Here is a 19,218-nt window from a genome sequence, read left to right as displayed (position 1 = left end):
CAGAACAGTTTAAAATAAAGAGGACCATTTACTTAGTGCACCCAAATATTCAGTACCCAAACATTCATTTATTGACAGATGCTTTAACAGTAAATGCACACACAAGCACATACATGCGTAGATGTACTGGTATGCTGAAGCTGAAATTCAGTGGCATTGCTAACACGTTTCTGACTGCCAGAAGAGTTATTCATAAACAATGAGCCATGCCTGTCAGGCAGCGAGGACTGTGTGTGGAACGTAAATGCAGGCGGTTGCAGAGGATGTGCATTTCTGAATGTTAGCAATGAGGAGCATGCCCAGCCCTCCTCCTCTGTTATTTGCCAAGAGAGCAGCTGCTGTGAGCGCAGACCTGCCAGCAACATCAGTGCCCGTGATTTTATTTTACAAGCACACATACAGACATGCACGCACATGCACACAAACACGCACACATACTGACACAGACATGCACGCACATGCACACAAACAAACACGCACACATACTGACACAGACATGCACGCACATGCACAAATACACACGTACATCGCGCGCACGCACATGCACATGCACACACAGACACACAAACATGCACGTACATGCACATGCACACACATACACACACACACACACACACACACTCTTATACAGGCACACAGACGCACATGCACACGCAGTACATGCACACAGACACACACATACACACACACACACTTCAGAAAAAAGATTCATTCCGTACTGAAGCTCATTGTACAGTGAGCCCGGATTTATTTGTCATTACGGCTGTGCAGTGGCCACTGCCTGTTTTGATGCACTCATCAATCATGTCACAACAGCTCACCCCAAGCACATGGCAGCGGGTAACCGCTAAGGTCAATCAAAAGCTGCAAGGCGTATTTCTTGGGAAAAGAGATTACAGCACAAAGGCGTTAAAATGACTGTTTTACACCGCAAAAAGTTGTTACTATGCAAATGCACTTGAATGCATAATGCTTTCTACTCTCAACGGCCTGTGATTAAAGGAACTTCACAGTAATTTATCTACTTGATCGATGAAGCGGGGATGCTGTTATCGGTCATGAGGAACTGCATGAAGAACAGTTCATATGGTCAGGCACCGGAGGTGAACGCTATGTATATTTATTCACGGCTCCAGGCTGTCTCATTCGCACTGAGCTGCTCTGTTTTCGTTTTTGACACTAACGATTTCATACAAGTAAAAATGGGCAATAAAGAGGTAAAGTAAGAAATTCAAAGCCAGGGGACGGGAGCCGACAGACGGCATGATCTGTCACACTTGCATGTTGATGTCGAGCTCACCGAGTGCGCTCTTAAAACACGTCTCATATTTCATCAGCAGAAAGCACGGGAGCAGATTACTTCCACAATCCATTGCTTTTCATGGGATTCATGGCCTCCTCATGTCCGAATGAACCATCTCTGACTACTCCTGTTCATTTATGGCAGTGAGATGGAGGTGCTTCTAAGAATGGGCCATGATAAAGATATTAAGGCAAAGTAATGCTTCCAGATTACTAGGAAGAATAAAACTCCAAATAAATATATAGTCATGCCACACACATGCAATGATAGTGGTATATTATATGTATTAGAAGGGACCCCCTGCCACAGTCATACATCTCCTGTAACTGTGTCTCCTTGTTGTGTTTTGCGACGAGCATTACGCGCTGTTGAACATATAACTATTCAAGACAGCCACAAATGAAGTTACCTGCATCAAAGAAACCTCACTTATTCTATTCACGGAACTCATGACCCAGACTGATAAGGGGAAAGATTCTGTTTTCGTATTCACCAATGGATTCTTTTATCCACTGGTACTTTGTGTCGATGCAAAGTGTTCAAACTTTGACTGCTGAACACTTGACAGCATGTTTTATCTGAGATCATATCCCGAAGCTGCAATGAAAACTGTGAAACGTTACAGGCTGTCCTTTTTTAATAAAGGAATCAAAGCCAATATTTTCCATTTAATTCTTAAATGGAAAATAAGGTCATAACAGCAATATTTACCTAGGTATATACCTTCTGTATTGAACAAAAATTTGCTATGCTAACCTGCATACATTTACTGAAAGTACTCCTACAGTTTTGTGTCACAAGATGATGGCAATTCTGTTCATAACCTCATACATCAAGCTATTCACATAGGCAGGAGAACCAACTACATCTGTTTAAATAACTGATTCAAGTACACTCAAACTACTCACAGCTCACAGCTTATGCCTCCAGCCCACAGCCAGAGTCAGAGTTATGCAGGGTGACAAAAAACCTTGCAGGACCTGCAACGGGGTTGGACAGAACCATTTTTCAGCCTGTTTAAGCAGCTGGCCTCTGGCCCTCGGAAGTACATGATACCGCTAAAATGTTATACCTGCTTACGCAGATGTAATTACTCATGGCGTTTCAGCCTGTGGCACAGAAGAGAAAAAAAAAACCAACGTAAATAAGACTGGCATGTTCTTTAGTTTCCTTTATTCTGCCTCAGTTTTTCAAAGCATAATCACATAAAAGCAGGAAGTTGTTTTAGGGGGAGAGTACAATCTGGATATGATTATGGCTGGGTATTCTTGACCTGTACCTTATTTCTGGGAGGCATTTACAGTTTATTCTGACCTTTCGAACCTTGAAAAACTGCTTGTGACATTGCGTTACAGGGTGGCGAGTCTTTCAACCAACAGCTTCCAATGTAATTCTGCAAAACAGCAGCCCTTAACAAATGGTCATACAACATCGGATCACTTTCATGCAACACAATACTCCAGTATTACGAGAGATAAAATAATTATCAAAACAACAGGTGTCTGACACTTTAAAAATCCCTGTATGACCTTAATACAATCATACTTCTCAAGGCAAAAACCTTGCCTGCAGCCTGCAATGTTGCATTAACACTGTCCAACTGACAGTAGGACACCCCACTAATGATTTTATCTCTCAAATTAATTAAAAGGGAAAGAGAAGAAATCAATATATTGAAAGGAAGACAAGGCTAAGAAACCTTTTTTTTTTTGCAGCTTGATGGAATCTTGTGGCCATGGGCTTTGCCCATTCTGCAAAATCTAGAGACATTGATTGGCAGATTTTGTGCTGCTCAGCAAAGATTATCCCTCTTAATTTCAGTCCAACAACGAATACGGCGCAGAGGAGGAGAGGACTTTTCAAAAAGAATCACTAATGATTCTCACAGATGAAAGGCTGCGTTGTTTGGTCCTCAAGCTCAAAGAGACCTGGCATCTGCAAACAGCAGAAAAAGGTTTAAACATTAGTATGTATTATTATTATTATCCATCTTGTCTGGAATTCCAGGAGTCCCTCTGTAGTCCTGACAGCTCAGAAGAGTAGTAAAATAGGTCAATCAAGGTACATTTTTTCTTTATTTTTTGCTGGAAGTAGAGTTTTAAGGTTTTCACTTTACAAAAAAAGGCACGGACCTAGCTGACATTGTTGAGAAATGTTTAACTAAAGTACTCAACATACATATTTACATGTATTTAAACACCCTACAATTACTATCTAAGTCTTACAAAAAATACAACATTTAATAAGTAAACTGTTATTACTGTAAGTAGCATTTTGTGTAGTCAGTATTGTCATCATCAGCAATTTTAAGGTCTATTCCCTAAAATTTCACCCCTCCAGCCAACAGTGTAACACTCCTGGCCTTGTAGAAGTAGGTAGGTGGTAGCTATGAGCTGTTTTTTGTCAAAATCTTCAGTTCTGAATTTTCAGTACTTCTCTAGCTCAAGAGAATGAAGATGAAATCTAAATTTTGTTTTCCATGCACACAGCTGAGAACTGCACAGAAATACAGCATGATAAAACATGACAACTGACTGCCCCTAAATAGAAAATAATTTCAAAAATAAATCATTATAATGAAAAACATATATCTCCAAACCAGGTCAGGTGTGATTGATATTATTAAATGTTATCAGTCTCTCTATCAACTGATTCTACTGGACACTTGTCTTTACTTTACCCTTCGTCAGCTTTCTGAATGTCCTGAAAAACGATCAATAAACCATTATATCCTTACATTATGTTTCACTTTAAGTAAAGGGTCGGGATATGGATGAAAAACAACAGTCAGCAGTCACCAAATATATACCCAGAAGGCAAGAATACAGCAGTCCAGTATCTGTACCAACCACAGCTTTACAACTGTGTTAGCTGTGATTTCAACCTAGCTCCAGTCAAATTAAAACATTAACTTTAACATGCATTCTGTCTTTGAGAAAGTTCATCTCTCATACAGAGACAGCCATAAAGCCAGTCAGGCCTGTATGAATGTTTTTCAGATAGGTGGTTTACAAACATACACACATTTGTAGCATTGGGAAGATATCCCACCCACAGAATGGCTCTCTTACCCTCCTCTCACTTAGAGAAAAATCACACCCCAAGGAGACAGATCTAAGACAGGCTAAGATCTGAAGCCTACCAAAAAAGTGCATTTACAAAGGATTCACATACTAAAATGAAAACACAGCACCAACTGCCAACAGGACTAAAACCTGGCAACTCCCAGTTACCTGTGCTTTAGGAATTCTTGTCCCAAAAGCTATATTGAATTTACATTAGTTTATAAAGCTTTGCTGAGGGAGGGGTGCAACGTGGCGTCGTGGGAACAAGCAGGGCTTGTAACCGAAAGGTTGCCAGTTTGATTCCCTTCTGGGGCATTGCCGTTGTACCCTCAGGCAAGGTACTTAACCCCAAAAAACTGTCTCAGTAAATATCCAGCTGTATAAATGGATAACATGAAAAACTGTAACCTATGTAAGTCACTCTGGATAAGAGCACCTGCTAAATGACAATAATATAAATATTTCTCAGTATACCATGCACTTTGACTGTTTAGTGTGTATAAACGCTGAAAAGAATGTCACGGAATAGAATAGAAGAGATATGGAGAATGCAGAGAAAAGAAAATGAAAGAAAAGAAGGACGTTTGTAGTGGCTCTCTGATTTCCAGCTTTCAAAACAGGTATATTATTGCTGCATTTACCCATTTTTGAAAGTAAAAAGGCTCAAAAATGAGTATAGAAGAGCTATACTGCTATTAAAAATGTCAACTTACTTATTACAATTCACTGACAAAATAATGTATTATTACCAGTAGACATGTAATTCATACAAACTCTCTCTGAAATGCTCCCTGTATTAAAAAAGATGTATGTTTTGCATTTCGCCTTGGAGGAAAAAAATGACTCAGGCAGGCTTGGCAGAGATATTTAACCCACATGCTGTTACATCACTCGCATGGCTGACCACAGTTTCCCCAGTCATGGTGCACTACCTGACTAATAAAAGCTTTGGTGGCCTGAAAGACAAATGACCACAAATAAAATAAAAATATTTTAAATTGATCAATTTCCATTGCATTATTTATCTGCTGCAGAACTGTTTGACATGAGCGTGGTTGCGGGCCATTTGTTCGGGCGTGTCTCTCCGGTTATGTTCTGCAGCCAGTCTGGTCACACATTGAATGCTGGGTTAGAAGACAGAGCTAACTATTCTTCTATGCACTCAGAGTTGTCGATCTCAATTAGTGTCCATCTGGAAGTGAGCAGCTGATAACATTCAACTGTGTTTCTGGTAGGACAGCTAATAAGGATGTGTATTCTGTGACAGCGTGAAAAGGTTTAGAAAGGTGCAAACACATGATCCTTTCTGGCTAGGTAGCATAGCCTGATGTATGATTTCTAGTATTAAGCATCAGTGGTCTCTGATGTGCAGTGGATGGTTTTGCCCAGCATGCTTCATGTCAAACATGCCCATCCCCTTGAGTTTTGTATCTGTTAGTGGCACAGGGCGATACACCAAAATATCAAAATCACAATATGAAAATATGATGATAAGTAATGTGGAACAAAAAAAAATCTGTATGGCAATACTAGCTTTTGGATGCTTTCGCCTCTATTTTTTTTTTTTTTAAATTTTGTTTTGAAAAATGTTATTTGAACCATAAACTGCCTGTGCAAATTTTAAAGCTAGCTAGCTAATGTTAACGTACGTGTTCCTAGTTATTTAACACATTGGACATCAAACAGCTGTTCTCAAGAAATGAGGCTGCATTTCTTAAATTAGATGTACCTGTTACTTAAGTCTAAGACAGTTCAATCCAGCTAACCACAACATTGAGTGAGACACAAGGGTGTCACAGCTTGATTGTCTATTAATTTTTCCTTGCTGCTGTGGTTCCTATATTGTGACACTTTGTTTTCTAATTTTTCCCCAACAAAAAATGTATGGGCTAAAATGTGCATGGTTGCTGTACATCCATTTGCAATAAAGTTGAACACAAGGATTCACTTTGTTAAACATGACAAAAATCACATAAATGTAATACTGAACAATGCTTACATATTAGACTTCAAAAATTTCAAGCGTGATTTCTAAAAACTACACTTGCAATGAAACTGTATCTGGAGATAGACCCATGTAAATCTATGCTCTTGATTGACAGCGTGGAGAGATAAGTGTGTGGATCTTACCAGCTAACTGGCCAGAAAAATCTTGGGATTGAAAGAAAATTATACTGTTCCCTTACAAAACTTTACACAAGGTATACTTGCAGTTATCAGTATCAGCTCAGCCAGGACACAGAAAAAAGAAATTTTTTCTTATTTTTTTAGGGGAGAAATGTGAGGGACAGATGCTTTATCAGTGCCTTGGCCTCTCTTCTCTTAAACGTCATCAAATTGTGCTACCTGGATTGACCTGACGCTTGTGATCGCCAGGACATACTACAATAGCAATTTTATGTAATGATGACTGCATAAAGCAGGACGTATTGATTGGTCCAAGTCACAGTGATGCCATTAAGAACCTGAAACTGCCTCCCATTTGTGAAAGTTTATTTTACAGCAGTTCTGCGCTCACTTATTCAACTCACTGTGATGATCGTAAACAAAATCTTGTAATGCTAATGGTTAAATAGTGAAGGGACATCACAGTTAACTTTCATGGTTGTGGGTATGGGCTTAATGATGTTAAAAAGAAAATATATCTCTGGTAGCTCTCTGGCTATGTATTTTCACGTTGTAAAATTTCAGGTCAAAGTTAAAATATATTTTATTCATTGAACCTTGAAAATGGTAAGTAAAAAAAAAACCTCCAAACATTTTGTGTTGAATTACGTCATGAAAATCACAAATTAAAAACACTGCATCTAATATGCATGTGGTATTTTGTACAGCTTTGATGTGATGTACATAGACATTTGTCATTATATTGATTGCCGAAGGATCTCCAGAACCAGGTGTAATACAGTGTATTACACAAAAAACACAACAGAAACAGATCCCTTCAGCGTGGGTGCTTGGCATAAGGTTTTACTCTCTGATCTCTTCCCTGCAGTGGGCTGCGTTTTGTATACTGACATTATTACCTGCTTATTATTTTTAAATAATGCAGACCTGTCCAGCAAATAATTTTCCTCTGCTGGCTTTGAAATGAAACTTTGACACTGATCAGCCTAAAATACACAATGTGTAAGCTAAAAAATTCCCCAAGTGAGCCGGTGGGGGGAAACACAGTTCTCCTTTTCAGCCCACTCCACTGGCCCACTGCCACCAGGCCTACAGTACAACATAAGGGGGGGGCACCAAATGTAAGCTCTATGCTACAGCCCATTCATCAAAATCAACCAGTTCAAAAATTAACACCCTAAATAACATGAAATCTGTGAAAGGGTATCCACTGCCCTCAGGTGAGTCAGACAGAGCCGCACATCAGTGGAACAGGTAAACAAAGAAAAAAATCAGCGAGAGGGCAAATTTGCTCCCTTTCAGCTATTGCATTACATTATTGTCATTTATCAGATGCTCTTATCCAGAACAACTTACACTGGTTCCAACAGCAGTGCCCCAGTGAGGAATCGAACCAGCACTGTTTTGGTTACGAGCCCTGCTCCTTACCACCACACCACACTGCTGGACTCACAGAAGGTAAACACAGACATTAAAGTGTACGACTGCTACACTTCAAAGCTGATGCGGAGCAGAGGTAGCCGCAAAACCAATCCTGAGTGTTGGTGCCTGTAGCGCTACCGGAGGATGAAACACAAACTGCTTTGTGCATACACCAGACAAAGCTTCTCTTTATCCAGTTTTTGTTTTTTATGCACACCGCATCTGTCTGTCTTCAAGCAAGATAACAAAAAAAAAAAACTAAGTATAGATGGAATTGGGTGAAGTTTGGTGAATTGATTATGTATGGGATAAGGAAGAGACTTTTTTGGCTTCATCAAGGTGCCAGAGGAAAGCTCTCTCTATGGGGTGCTACTCCAGATTTACATGTAGAGAACAATGTTGATCCTGAGTTACAAGGTTATCAGGCTGAGGTTCTCTTATGAAATGTCCTTCATATGCTTTGTGCTCCCAGGATGTGGATTGTCTCCTCTAGAGTAACAGAATGGCAGTGAGGTCATCACACCTGGTGCCACTCTAAGGCAATAGATTACATTACGTTACTGGAATTTAGCGAACGCTCTCATCCAGAGAAACTTACATTGGTTAAAATTTTTACAATGTCATCCATTTATACAGCTGGATATTTACTAAGGTAAGTCCAGGTTAAGTGCCTTGCCCAGGGGTGCAGCAGCAGTGCCCCAGCGGGGAATCGAACCAGCAACCTTTTGGTTACAAATTGTGCTCCTTCACACTATGCTGCACTGTAGATGATTTTAAGTGGGAACCAGGTAATGGTTGACTGTCGCCTATGAGGTCTGAGATTGTTGGTAAAGTGGGTGGTTGGCAGGATGGGTTCCACTACTGGTAAAGGGGCCAGATATCTTCCTCAGACATACAGCAGTCTTGTGTCTTGTTCACAAACTGGTGTATAGACAATGGTCTCCATTGTCCTGCTCCAATGACTCACTCAAGCCAATTTCTTTGTCAAGACAAAAGAGAGCTGATGGGTTCTGAGATTAATGGTAAAATGTGGGGTTGACAGGATGAGTTTGAGTACTGGCAAAAGCCTGCCAATCTTCCCTCCTCAAAGATACAGCAGTCATTTCTTGTTCACAAACTGGTGAATAGACAATGACCATCATTGTACTGCTTGGACTAATTTCTTCATCAAGACTAAATAGAGTCTATGTGGTCTGAGATTTTTTATTAGAGTGGGTGGTGGTCAGGAGGGGTTTCATTCCTGGCAAAGGCCTGCTAATCTTCCCTCCTCAAAAATACAACCGTTTTAAGTCTTGTTCACAAACTGGTGGATAGAAACTGGCCAGCACTGTCCTGCTCAAACGACTGGTCAGCATTGTGTTGGCACCCACGTAGGTAATATTGCGTTGGTAACATTCAGTTTTGTAATAAAGTTACGTTAACATCGAAGTGGCAGTGGAGCTGTCCAGCTGCTGTAAGTGCTGAAGGCAGAAAAAAAACCCTAAAGCTTTGCCGTAGTATGCTCAATTAGCTCGGTCTGAACATCTCACAATAAATCGACTGAAAGTAATAACTTGCGCTTTCGGCTAAATACGAATGCGACTACCACTGCTAGATACTGAACATATTTAAATTCTTACCAGCATTTCCATCACTATTTAAAATCGTTGTTTTTTATTATTGTATTATTTTTTAATGGACCTGAAGCATGAAGACATGAAACATGCATTAGCGGTCACAAGAAGTTAATAAATAAACTTAAATCACAAAAGACATGGATTTTACTGCAATGCTCACAATGCGAAAAATATGATAATCGCAGTTAACGTGAAACCCCACTGGCATACGTTGCTAATGGCTTTAACGCGACGAGGAGATTTAAGTCGATGGTCATTTTTAATTGCATTCAGTGAATCATGGTGTGTAATCATGGACATTTATCTCTCATACGCGCACATATGTTTTTTTATTATTATTATTTTATTAATGGCAAAAGAAGAGGTGCCGCTTCAAGCTGATCTCGCAGACATGAAATAAAGCACCACTTCACAGGGATAGAAAATGGACAAGTCTGCAAAACATTTACTCTGCTACAGTAAGGTAAAGCGATCACAATGCCAAATCATATGAACCCCTGGTTCGTCTAACCAACGTGTAACAGACGTTTACGTTACCACGGACCGTTATTATTTGATTGGCATTTTGGAAAAGAATGATCGTTTTAAGTCGAAATAATAAATATGAAGGGATGGGAGCACGGTTCTCAGTGCGCAGCGAAGCTCATCAATATATAATGTAGGGTGCCTGCACGATCACTCCCCTGTACGCCAATGCAATGCAATCATATGGCAACGTCTACATCAATTGCGAAAAAGAGCAACGATTCAGGCACTTGAAACAATCCTAGAACAATGCACCTTCACGCTGGCGGCATATCAACAACACACCATTCAACACCATGCCACGATTGGTGTGGAAATCAACCCGCATAAAATTAACCATCTCAATACTTACACATAAGCGTGGTATATAAACGCCCATCCCCTCGGTCTTTCCAATACATTGTAGAGAAAATTCTGCAGTCTTCGATAGAAGGCATTTCGCTTCGGAGGCTTCCCTTTGCCAGAGATGCTGGATCTCGGCTTGCTCAGAATGCTGCCTCGCTTTGTTGCTTCGGAACCTGCTATGAGGAGCGCCCCATCCCTGTTCGAGTCGGTAGCCCCAGCTTCTAGCCCAACAAAGCCGACTTTGAGCTTTTTCTCGGCAGCTGGACCCGGGTAGACACCGCCGTTGCGGGATTTTTGCACCATTCTTACAGTATACCGTCATGGGGAGCCAGTCCGTGATTTTCCCGACCCTTCGCCAGGTAGGAGCATCGCAGGGCTGGGCGTTTAGGGTCGGTGGAGCCCCTGTGCGCGTGCTGTGCTCTCCCCTGCTGCTTCTGGAAAGCCAATTGAAACGCAAACAAGAATCTGCAATGAGTACCGTCTACTACCCCAGCTCCTTCCGGCCACCTGACAGCTAGGAAAAAAAAAAGACTTCAGTTATTAAGTAACAAAAATTGAGACAAACACCACAAGTATCAAACATCACAACCATTGCATTTGCGCAATATTAACAAAAATAGAAAGACAGATTTATACATGAGGGAAAAGGGATGACAATATTATGCCAAATAATTAATGTTTTAGTGAAAATGTTAACGTTCATTTGTGCTGTTAAAGCATTCTGGTGTAATAATGATAATGGAATACAATTCCTATTTTCTTGTGTTCTCCCGAAACAACCTCCAAATAACGTAAATATTTCCCTCTTTAATGGGTGGATGTTTTCGTAGATCAAATGCAAGTTCTTTTATATTGAAATGTTTATTCTAAAATTTTAATGTGTGAAATGTCTATATTTACCTGACTTTTCTATCTCATAGCTTGCCTTGTTTTAAACTCGGCTTTTAATGATACTTATTTACTAGGATTTTGTTTAAGTGCTATTGTTTTAGCTATAATCATCATCATCATCATCATCATCATCATCCGAAGCAGTAGCAGCAGTAGCATCTTACCCCTGGGACCAGTAGGTGGATTGTAATTGATTGTCTCAGTCTGTGTGTGTGTCTGTCTGTCTGTACTGTGGACTTTGATCTGGATTGGTAACATAATTGCCGGTGGGGCTTGGGTGATACGATTTGATTTAAGAGCTGATAGGACAGAGACACACACTGTAACCAGTACTGGGCTAGTTAATGTTGTCTGCACTGTGAGGGACCCTGGGGCACCTACAGAGTCACTTAAGAACAAACTCAATTTAACACTGGGTGAGACTAAACATTTAATTAGTGTTATTAAGGGTATCCCCTGAACTAAGATGAGGCACTTTACACTAAAAAAAAATGAAAAATCATTAGTTGCATTACAAATTCAGCTCACAACACAACATGATTTTGATTTTGCCTTTACCCTCAGGGAACTGAGCAACATCCCATCTTCTGGCATAAACAAACGACAAATGAGGGAAATGAGGAAAGGGGGAGATCTGGCGTCATCTAATCATGACCAAGTAGTAGCTGAAGAAAGTACGTCCCCCCTTGGTTTTATATTGCACATTAACTTCCCCTTAACTAGATAACATTATCGGATCCATTTAATTTCTCAGCATAATACATGTAATTCAGTACAGCTGTTGTTTGCATTCCATTACAAACTACTGAAACTCAGTCCCCACCAAACTACCAATCCTCACCCCCTAACACCTGCTACTTGTGTTACTGCACACAAAATAAAGACAAAGTATCGCAATGTATTATGGATTCTGTGATCTAGTGATTGTGTTTGTACTTGGCTTCCCTTAGTTTCTAAAATATCGAGTCGGGTTAGCATAAGATAACTTGTGGTAGGGCTTGAATTATGCCTTTCTGGTAGTGTTGTTAGTCTGGTCTGACACTGTTGCTCATTTAACTTGAATGGTTACACTTCAGTTCTTTTCTGCTGGAAGTCGCTCTGGATAAGAGTGTCTGCTAAATTAATGTAATGTAATGTAATGAAGCTTAGATACACAAATGACTATCTATTTGCCTGTCTACCCACCCATTTTTCTGGCTAGTTAGCTACTGTTATACCATTATGCTTTCAGTAAGCCATATACATTTCCAGGTGAAAGGTACGGCTGACAATGTCTGTGGCTCACTGAAAGCATAATAATTTAAAGTGGAATCATTCAGTCTGGCAGGCTGAATAGCTTACTCACTGCTGTTTAGGTGAGTAAGTCTGTAATGTGAGAAGAAACTGACTAAGCAGTTATAACTGCAGCAAGTAAGTAAGTGAGGTTCCAGTCATTGGCGCAAAGCATCATCTGAGGTCAGCAATAAAATTATTCCACAAAATGCACACTTGCTTAACATAATTTACAAGGGTAGCAATTTGTCTGCACTATTTGTAGATTTCAGTAGCAAGCTAGATGTGCAGGGAAACCAATTGTGAAAATCTAAAAAAAAATTGAAATACTAAAAAATTGTATAGCTAGTTTTTTTAATAACAGCAGGCTTGTGACAGTAATAAATACTTGAATAACTTTTGATTATCTTATTGCAGTTTTTTAAAAATCAGCTCAGGATCGGTTTTCACTGCCAATGGAGATTCAGAGAGCAAGCTTAAGCAAAGGCTTACAAATGTGCTGACAAAAAGATTTACAGATAAAATATGCATATAGTTTATCATTTGACAAAAAAAAATGAATAGTTCGAAGTTTTTAAAATTGCTGAGAGTTCTGTGATGATGTAGTTATCTAAGCTGTTCCTCTTATTATTTTTCATTTTTATATTTTGCATTGTTTGTTATTATTTATTCAAATAAGTTCACTTTGCACATATAACCTCAGTATGTCCATGTTCTACATCACAGTTGCTTAGCAGACTCTCTCATCCAGAGTGACTTAAATATCTTACAAACAGCTTTATATGCTATCCATCTGGATATTTACTGAGGTAACTCAGGTGAGGTGTAACAGCAGTGGCCCATCTGGGAATTGATTCAGTGGATTTTTGGGTTATGAGCCCTGCCCTTTCACCACTTTACCACACTGCTCCCCCAATTGAATGCATGCTTATCTTGCATTACATTACATCACATTGTTGGCATTTAGCAGATGCTCTTATCCAGACCAATTTACACAGGTTACAGTTTTTTTCCAATGTCACCCATTCATAAAGCTGGATATTTACTGAAGCAATTGTGGGCCAAGTACTTTGCCCAACAGTATAGCAGCAGTGCCCCAGTGGGGAATCAAACCAGCAACCTTTTGGTTACAAGTCCTGCTCCTTAACCACTATGCTACACTGCTGCCCCATCTTGCAACTGGTAACGTAATGCTTCTTATAGCTGTCATTCAACAGCAGTGGGGACAGGGGGCCTCCAGGGGTAGGACTGAGAAACACTGCGCTAAATAATGTAATGTAATGTGTGAATAGATTTAGTCCTTACTATTATGGCAAGTTTTAAAAACTTGCTGACCCCCTCCTACACACACACACACACACACACACACACACACAGACACACACACACAGACACACACACACACACACACAGACACACAAACACACACACATACACTCACGCGCACACACACACACACACACACACACACACACTCACAGATACACACACACACACATATGCGCACAGACAAAACAAACAGACATACGCAGTACTAGTTGAACTATCAGAATAAGATTTGAAGTAACTAATTGTCACATGCTACCAGTGAGCTGGCTCAGGAGTGACAAGACTGGATACTAATGTCACAGTCTGTGACCAACATGTATTTCTATTGAAATGTGAAATGACACTTTTTTTAAACATCAATAGTAGTAAAATCCTCATCTGTTTGTCTCATGGGTTTCTATACAAATCAGCAACAAAATACATGAAAATAATAATTCAGATAAAAATAATAAAAATACATTGGTTGTTCTGCGTCTACCTGTCTATCTGCTTCTCTTTCTCTCTGGCTCTGCATATTGGAACCCAGTCTGCAGTGCACCTATTTCCTTGGATGAATAACATTAATGAAGGCGCTCTTAAACTTTCTCAGGAAATGATGGAATACGCCCAGCGCAGAACCAGCTGGGAGGCAACAGCCACCCTGCCTCCAAGAGCAGAAGAAGTAATTGCTCCCTCCGTGACAGTAGCGGAGTCCTGCCGGATCATCATCCGTTTCTCCACAATGCCCTGTCGAGATTTCCCAGTGCTGGTAACTTTATATGGATCAAACCAGTTAAGGTTACCAGATGACCTTGCAGTCCGGGCTGTCCGTTTTATCAAGTTCAACAATTCTATGGAAATATAATAGGTTGGGGAAGGGGGGGGGGGGCGGGGGTAGCGTAGAGTAGGGCTTCGATGTACGTAAGGGATTTCTTTGTGGAAATTATGCAGACACAGTGATGGGAACACAGTATTCTGGGATGCAATCAGAGACATCGGTGCTCAGAGCAAACTGCTAAATATGTAAATATTTCCTCCAGTCATGTTCTCAAGGAAGAGCATTCCTCATGTCATCAGCCTCTGTAAGGTTAAAATAAAGCCTTATATAATTAAATATAGAATTAGTTTAACACATTCTGAGGAAAACCATTTCCTTATACCCTTTCATAAACTGTCAGTTGTTTTAAGATATCATATTGCTGACCAAAAAACAAAACAAAACAAAACATGGCTGCTGAGAAAAACCTTAGATGAGCATCTGATGACCCTATTTTACAACCTATCTCACTGTGACATCACACTTTGTTACAAAGCCCAGAGACTGCTTTTCACTCAGAGTGGCTAGGGTACTGCAGGTTAGCATGCCCATGGCTAACATTTTTCCAGACTTTATACAGTATTTTTGACAAATTATCTGTGAACTAGCAATGATGCTCACAAACAAAACTCAAATTTGAGCACAAGTTCAAACCGAAGGACAAGCACGTTCAATCACACCGAATGCCCCTCCCTTCATCTTGATTACCTGCTGTGCAGTACATAAAATAAAGATGGAAACAGGAAAAGGTATTATAAGCCAATAAAAAAAGTTGTACAGAAAAGCAAGAGGTTTTTAATTACAACTGCCTTCGAACTCTAGAATAACGAGTCTTCCCATCCTGTAGATAATAAAAGAATATGTGAGACGGCCAATCTTTAGCGGATTTGTTTTCATCTCTGTTCTTTGGTTTCTATGACTACTGCAGGTTCTCTTTCCAAGGCCAGCACAGAGAAGCAGAAGCCTGCTGCCCCTCCTGTCTCTGACAATGCCCCCCATAGACAGCCTGCCATCTGTCATTACAGTGACAGGAAAGATTCTCTTAAAAACCTCATCCACCTTCTTTCAAGCAATGAGGGTGTGAACCTCCCTGAACCTCTTGAGATATATGAATATCTCTTTGGCTTCTTTGCGATGAGAGTAGCACACCTTTATTTAATTCCGATAAATCCCTCTATGCTTAATACACACACAGACACACACACACGCACACATGCGTGCACACACACACACCCACCCTCACACACATGCCCACACACGCCCACACACACACTCCCATGTGCGCACACATGAACACTAACACACACATACAGACACACACTTTAACACACACATTTTGCAAAGCTAATTGATACATTCCACTTTGATCAGGTTTTGGTCTTCTTACATACTGCCACACACCTGTATTAACAGACACAAAAATCCCTCTACTCTTCACTTTTGATTGCTGGAGCAATGTGCAGCCTGGCACACTACTACTGTTGAGTGCTCTCTACTGCAGAGCTAAAGCACTTTGACAAGCCAATTAGCAAAGTAAGAGCCACCAACTTCAAAAGCTCCCGCTGCAATGTCACAATTCCTACAGTACAGCGGTCAGGCATCTGTCAGGATACAGCCTGGATACAACAACTAATCCGGTCACAGAAAATAACAGTAAAATAATAACAGGGCTCCAGGAAAGAAGAAATGCACGTTACCTAAGAACATTACATGATAGACAAGTAATAAAAGAACATTTTCACTTTGGTCAGTTCATACTGTTTAGCCCTTGATATATGACTCCATGCGTGCATGTGGTTGAAATAAATATGAGATTGATATTCCGAAGCCTATGAAGAAACAATGGATATGCAACAGTAATGGATATGCATATGCAATACTAAACAGGTTTGAAACTGTAACCATAGAAACGGTTTCTGCTTCAACTATGACTCCAACAGCAGGTAATAATTCTCAGCCTGAGCTGTGACTCTGTTGCACAGTGGCCTGATAAGGTTCCAGCAACATTCAGTTATACAGGGCCTGGATCATGGTCAAAAACGCAGCAGGACCAGAGGGTCTGTGTCTCTTTGATCTTCAAATAAACAGCTATTTTTTTTAATCACTGTAATCATATTTCACCTGTGAAGCACTTTTCAGATCTTCCCTGTAAGGAAGTATGCCAGATCACAATGTCAGGAGCTAAACTAGCGGTGTGTATGTTCAGTGGAAGAATGATTCATTGTTAATATCGACACATGGGCTGCGACACTGTGAGATGATATACTTGCCTGATGAGAACAATTCAGTGAGACTCACCTTGTTAGAACTAATTGTACCTGTAGCTCTGTGACATTCAATTAACTCTACCATAACAGACAGCAATCAGAAAAGCATGTTTACTGTTTAAATATTTTATTAACTAGCAACTGTTAAAATTATAATGTAATGTTGAAACAAATTTTAACTTTTGACAATGTGTGCAGCACATCCAAGGTAAAACACATAAAACAAGTAAAAGTATGTACAACACTGAGGAGAACAACAGTTATAATACAATTAAGTAGTACAGAACCTGTTTATCCAAACAAACCAATTACACTCTACTAATAGTTGCTTTGCTTTTGTTTTACTTCAATTTTGAAATATTAAAATGACAATACCGCTGGGATTATTCAACAATTGGGGACCTTTGATATTTTTGTGAATATTTCTGTGGTCAGTCACTGCAAAAGGTGGTGGCCAATTCCTACCACACAGAGCTCAGCTGCTCAGCGGACACACCAGCATTATTTTCACCAAGGCAAAAATACACCATATTTTATAAGACACAAAGGGCGACATGAGGATGATATGATGCTACTACACCAGCAATCATTCCCCTGCCTCTAAACATTTCAGGGTCAAGGCTTGGTTGTTTTGTGAGAACAGTACTCTACAAGAGTCTGACCCCTAACAAATTTAAGTTAGAGGAAACATTTTTCACAGGTGGCCTAGAACGTTGGTGCCTGAGAGACCATTGCAATGTAATTTCAGCTCAAGGTGGTCCAGTGCCCTGCTAAAAAGTTACACTTTTCCTTTTTGAAAGAAAGACTGCTAAGAAAAGCCATTGTATTTTCTCATAACACTCGTCTGGTACATTATGGTTCCCTTCAGTTGAACAAGGTATTAATACATCTCTGTTATATAACTAAACTAAATATTGCAGTATGGACATGCTCAGCCGTGCAAAAAAAAACAAACAAACAAAAAAAAAGGGGGTCTAGTCTAGTCTGAGAGGTCTAATCTGACTTGGTCATTTGCACACAAAGATTTACTCCTGTGTTATGAAAATATTCTGAGAATACTTCCACATTAACCCATAGCTTGGAGCAGGTGGTCTGTTCAGGAGGAACCCATATCGGTTAAGTAAATTATCTTCACCCCAACTTAACAGCTAAACATCATTGCACCTACAACAGCATATTAGTTGTTAAGCACCACAATTAAGGACTTAAGAGTGTTCAGGTGGGTAATTTATTTATGATGGCGCCTTTCTCTTGCCTTGTGATAAAATATCCACAGGAAATGTTACTAACATGATCTGTCACCTGTTTTTTCCCCAAAGCAATGACATAATGACAGGGTCAGTTCACCTATAAGCAGAGGGAAATGGACATTTTGCTGTCTAAATGAAAAGAACACTTGGATGCTCTTTCTCACCAGTCTTTTAAATGAACTCATACACATCTGTCAAACTAAAGTTAGCTAGTGACAACTCTTTTGCAATAGCCGTGGCTGTTGAACTGTGTTTCCGTGCTAGAGTCACACGGCACACATTGGTCAGTGGGCTGGTCTGCAACGTTAACCTGACAGGGGAGAAGCTACCAAGCAACAGCACTAACATCACAGCCAGCTGAGCGATGTTGTGCTTGTAATGAAACACCAGTAACTTTAATGGAATGAGTCTGTATTTGTTTTTAACAAAGAGAAAATTTCCGTTGGTGTGGAAGTCATGTTACAACAGCCTGGATTTACACAGGCAATTAAATAAATGGCAATACTAGCTGATGAAAAGTACTTATTTTGTTGTTGGTAAGGCTAACACATTCATTGGATACAATCACATCATCAATGATTACAATTGTCCTTACTTGTTTGAACTGAAAATGAATACAATGTTGAAAATGCAATGTATTTCAGGTCACCATCGGCTGTGTCTAACTGTGATCTTTAATGACAAAGAACAACAGGAAAATGAATGAACTGTTAACACTGGACCTTCAAACACATCATTAAAATCAATTTGAATAAAGAATAATTACCCTCGGAATGCTAGATAAGAAAATCTGTCTTCAACGTAAAGTGTAATAGTGCACACTTCAAATGGAAATACACTCACAATTAACTTGTCAAAAAGCATTGCTTATTCAATTCATGACAGGTTAGACAATAAAAAAAAATATTTCATATGAAAAACATAACATTATGTTGCCAGCTTTTAATGATGCCACCCTTAGAGGACTATTCATTTCCTATGTTCCTTCTGGGGGGGGGGCAGGGAAAAAT

The 19,218-nt window shown here is 39.9% G+C and overlaps 1 protein-coding gene across 3 annotated transcripts in view; it reads right to left on the bottom strand.

Annotated features, from left to right (window-relative positions):
- LOC118778699 (potassium voltage-gated channel subfamily KQT member 2) overlaps nt 1-10,892 on the bottom strand; it is a 53,962-nt gene extending 43,070 nt beyond the window's left edge. For all 3 annotated transcript variants that reach the window (XM_036530334.1, XM_036530332.1, XM_036530333.1), the window contains exon 1: nt 10,411-10,892. In XM_036530334.1, the coding sequence (XP_036386227.1) occupies nt 10,411-10,706 (296 nt within the window). In that variant the 5' untranslated portion in view covers nt 10,707-10,892. The remainder of the gene's footprint in view (nt 1-10,410) is intronic.
- Nucleotides 10,893-19,218: the final 8,326 nt, after the last annotated feature.

Source organism: Megalops cyprinoides, chromosome 6 (genome assembly GCF_013368585.1).
Source record: "Megalops cyprinoides isolate fMegCyp1 chromosome 6, fMegCyp1.pri, whole genome shotgun sequence".
NCBI lineage: Eukaryota > Metazoa > Chordata > Actinopteri > Elopiformes > Megalopidae > Megalops > Megalops cyprinoides.
This window is presented reverse-complemented; position numbering and strand designations above follow the sequence as displayed.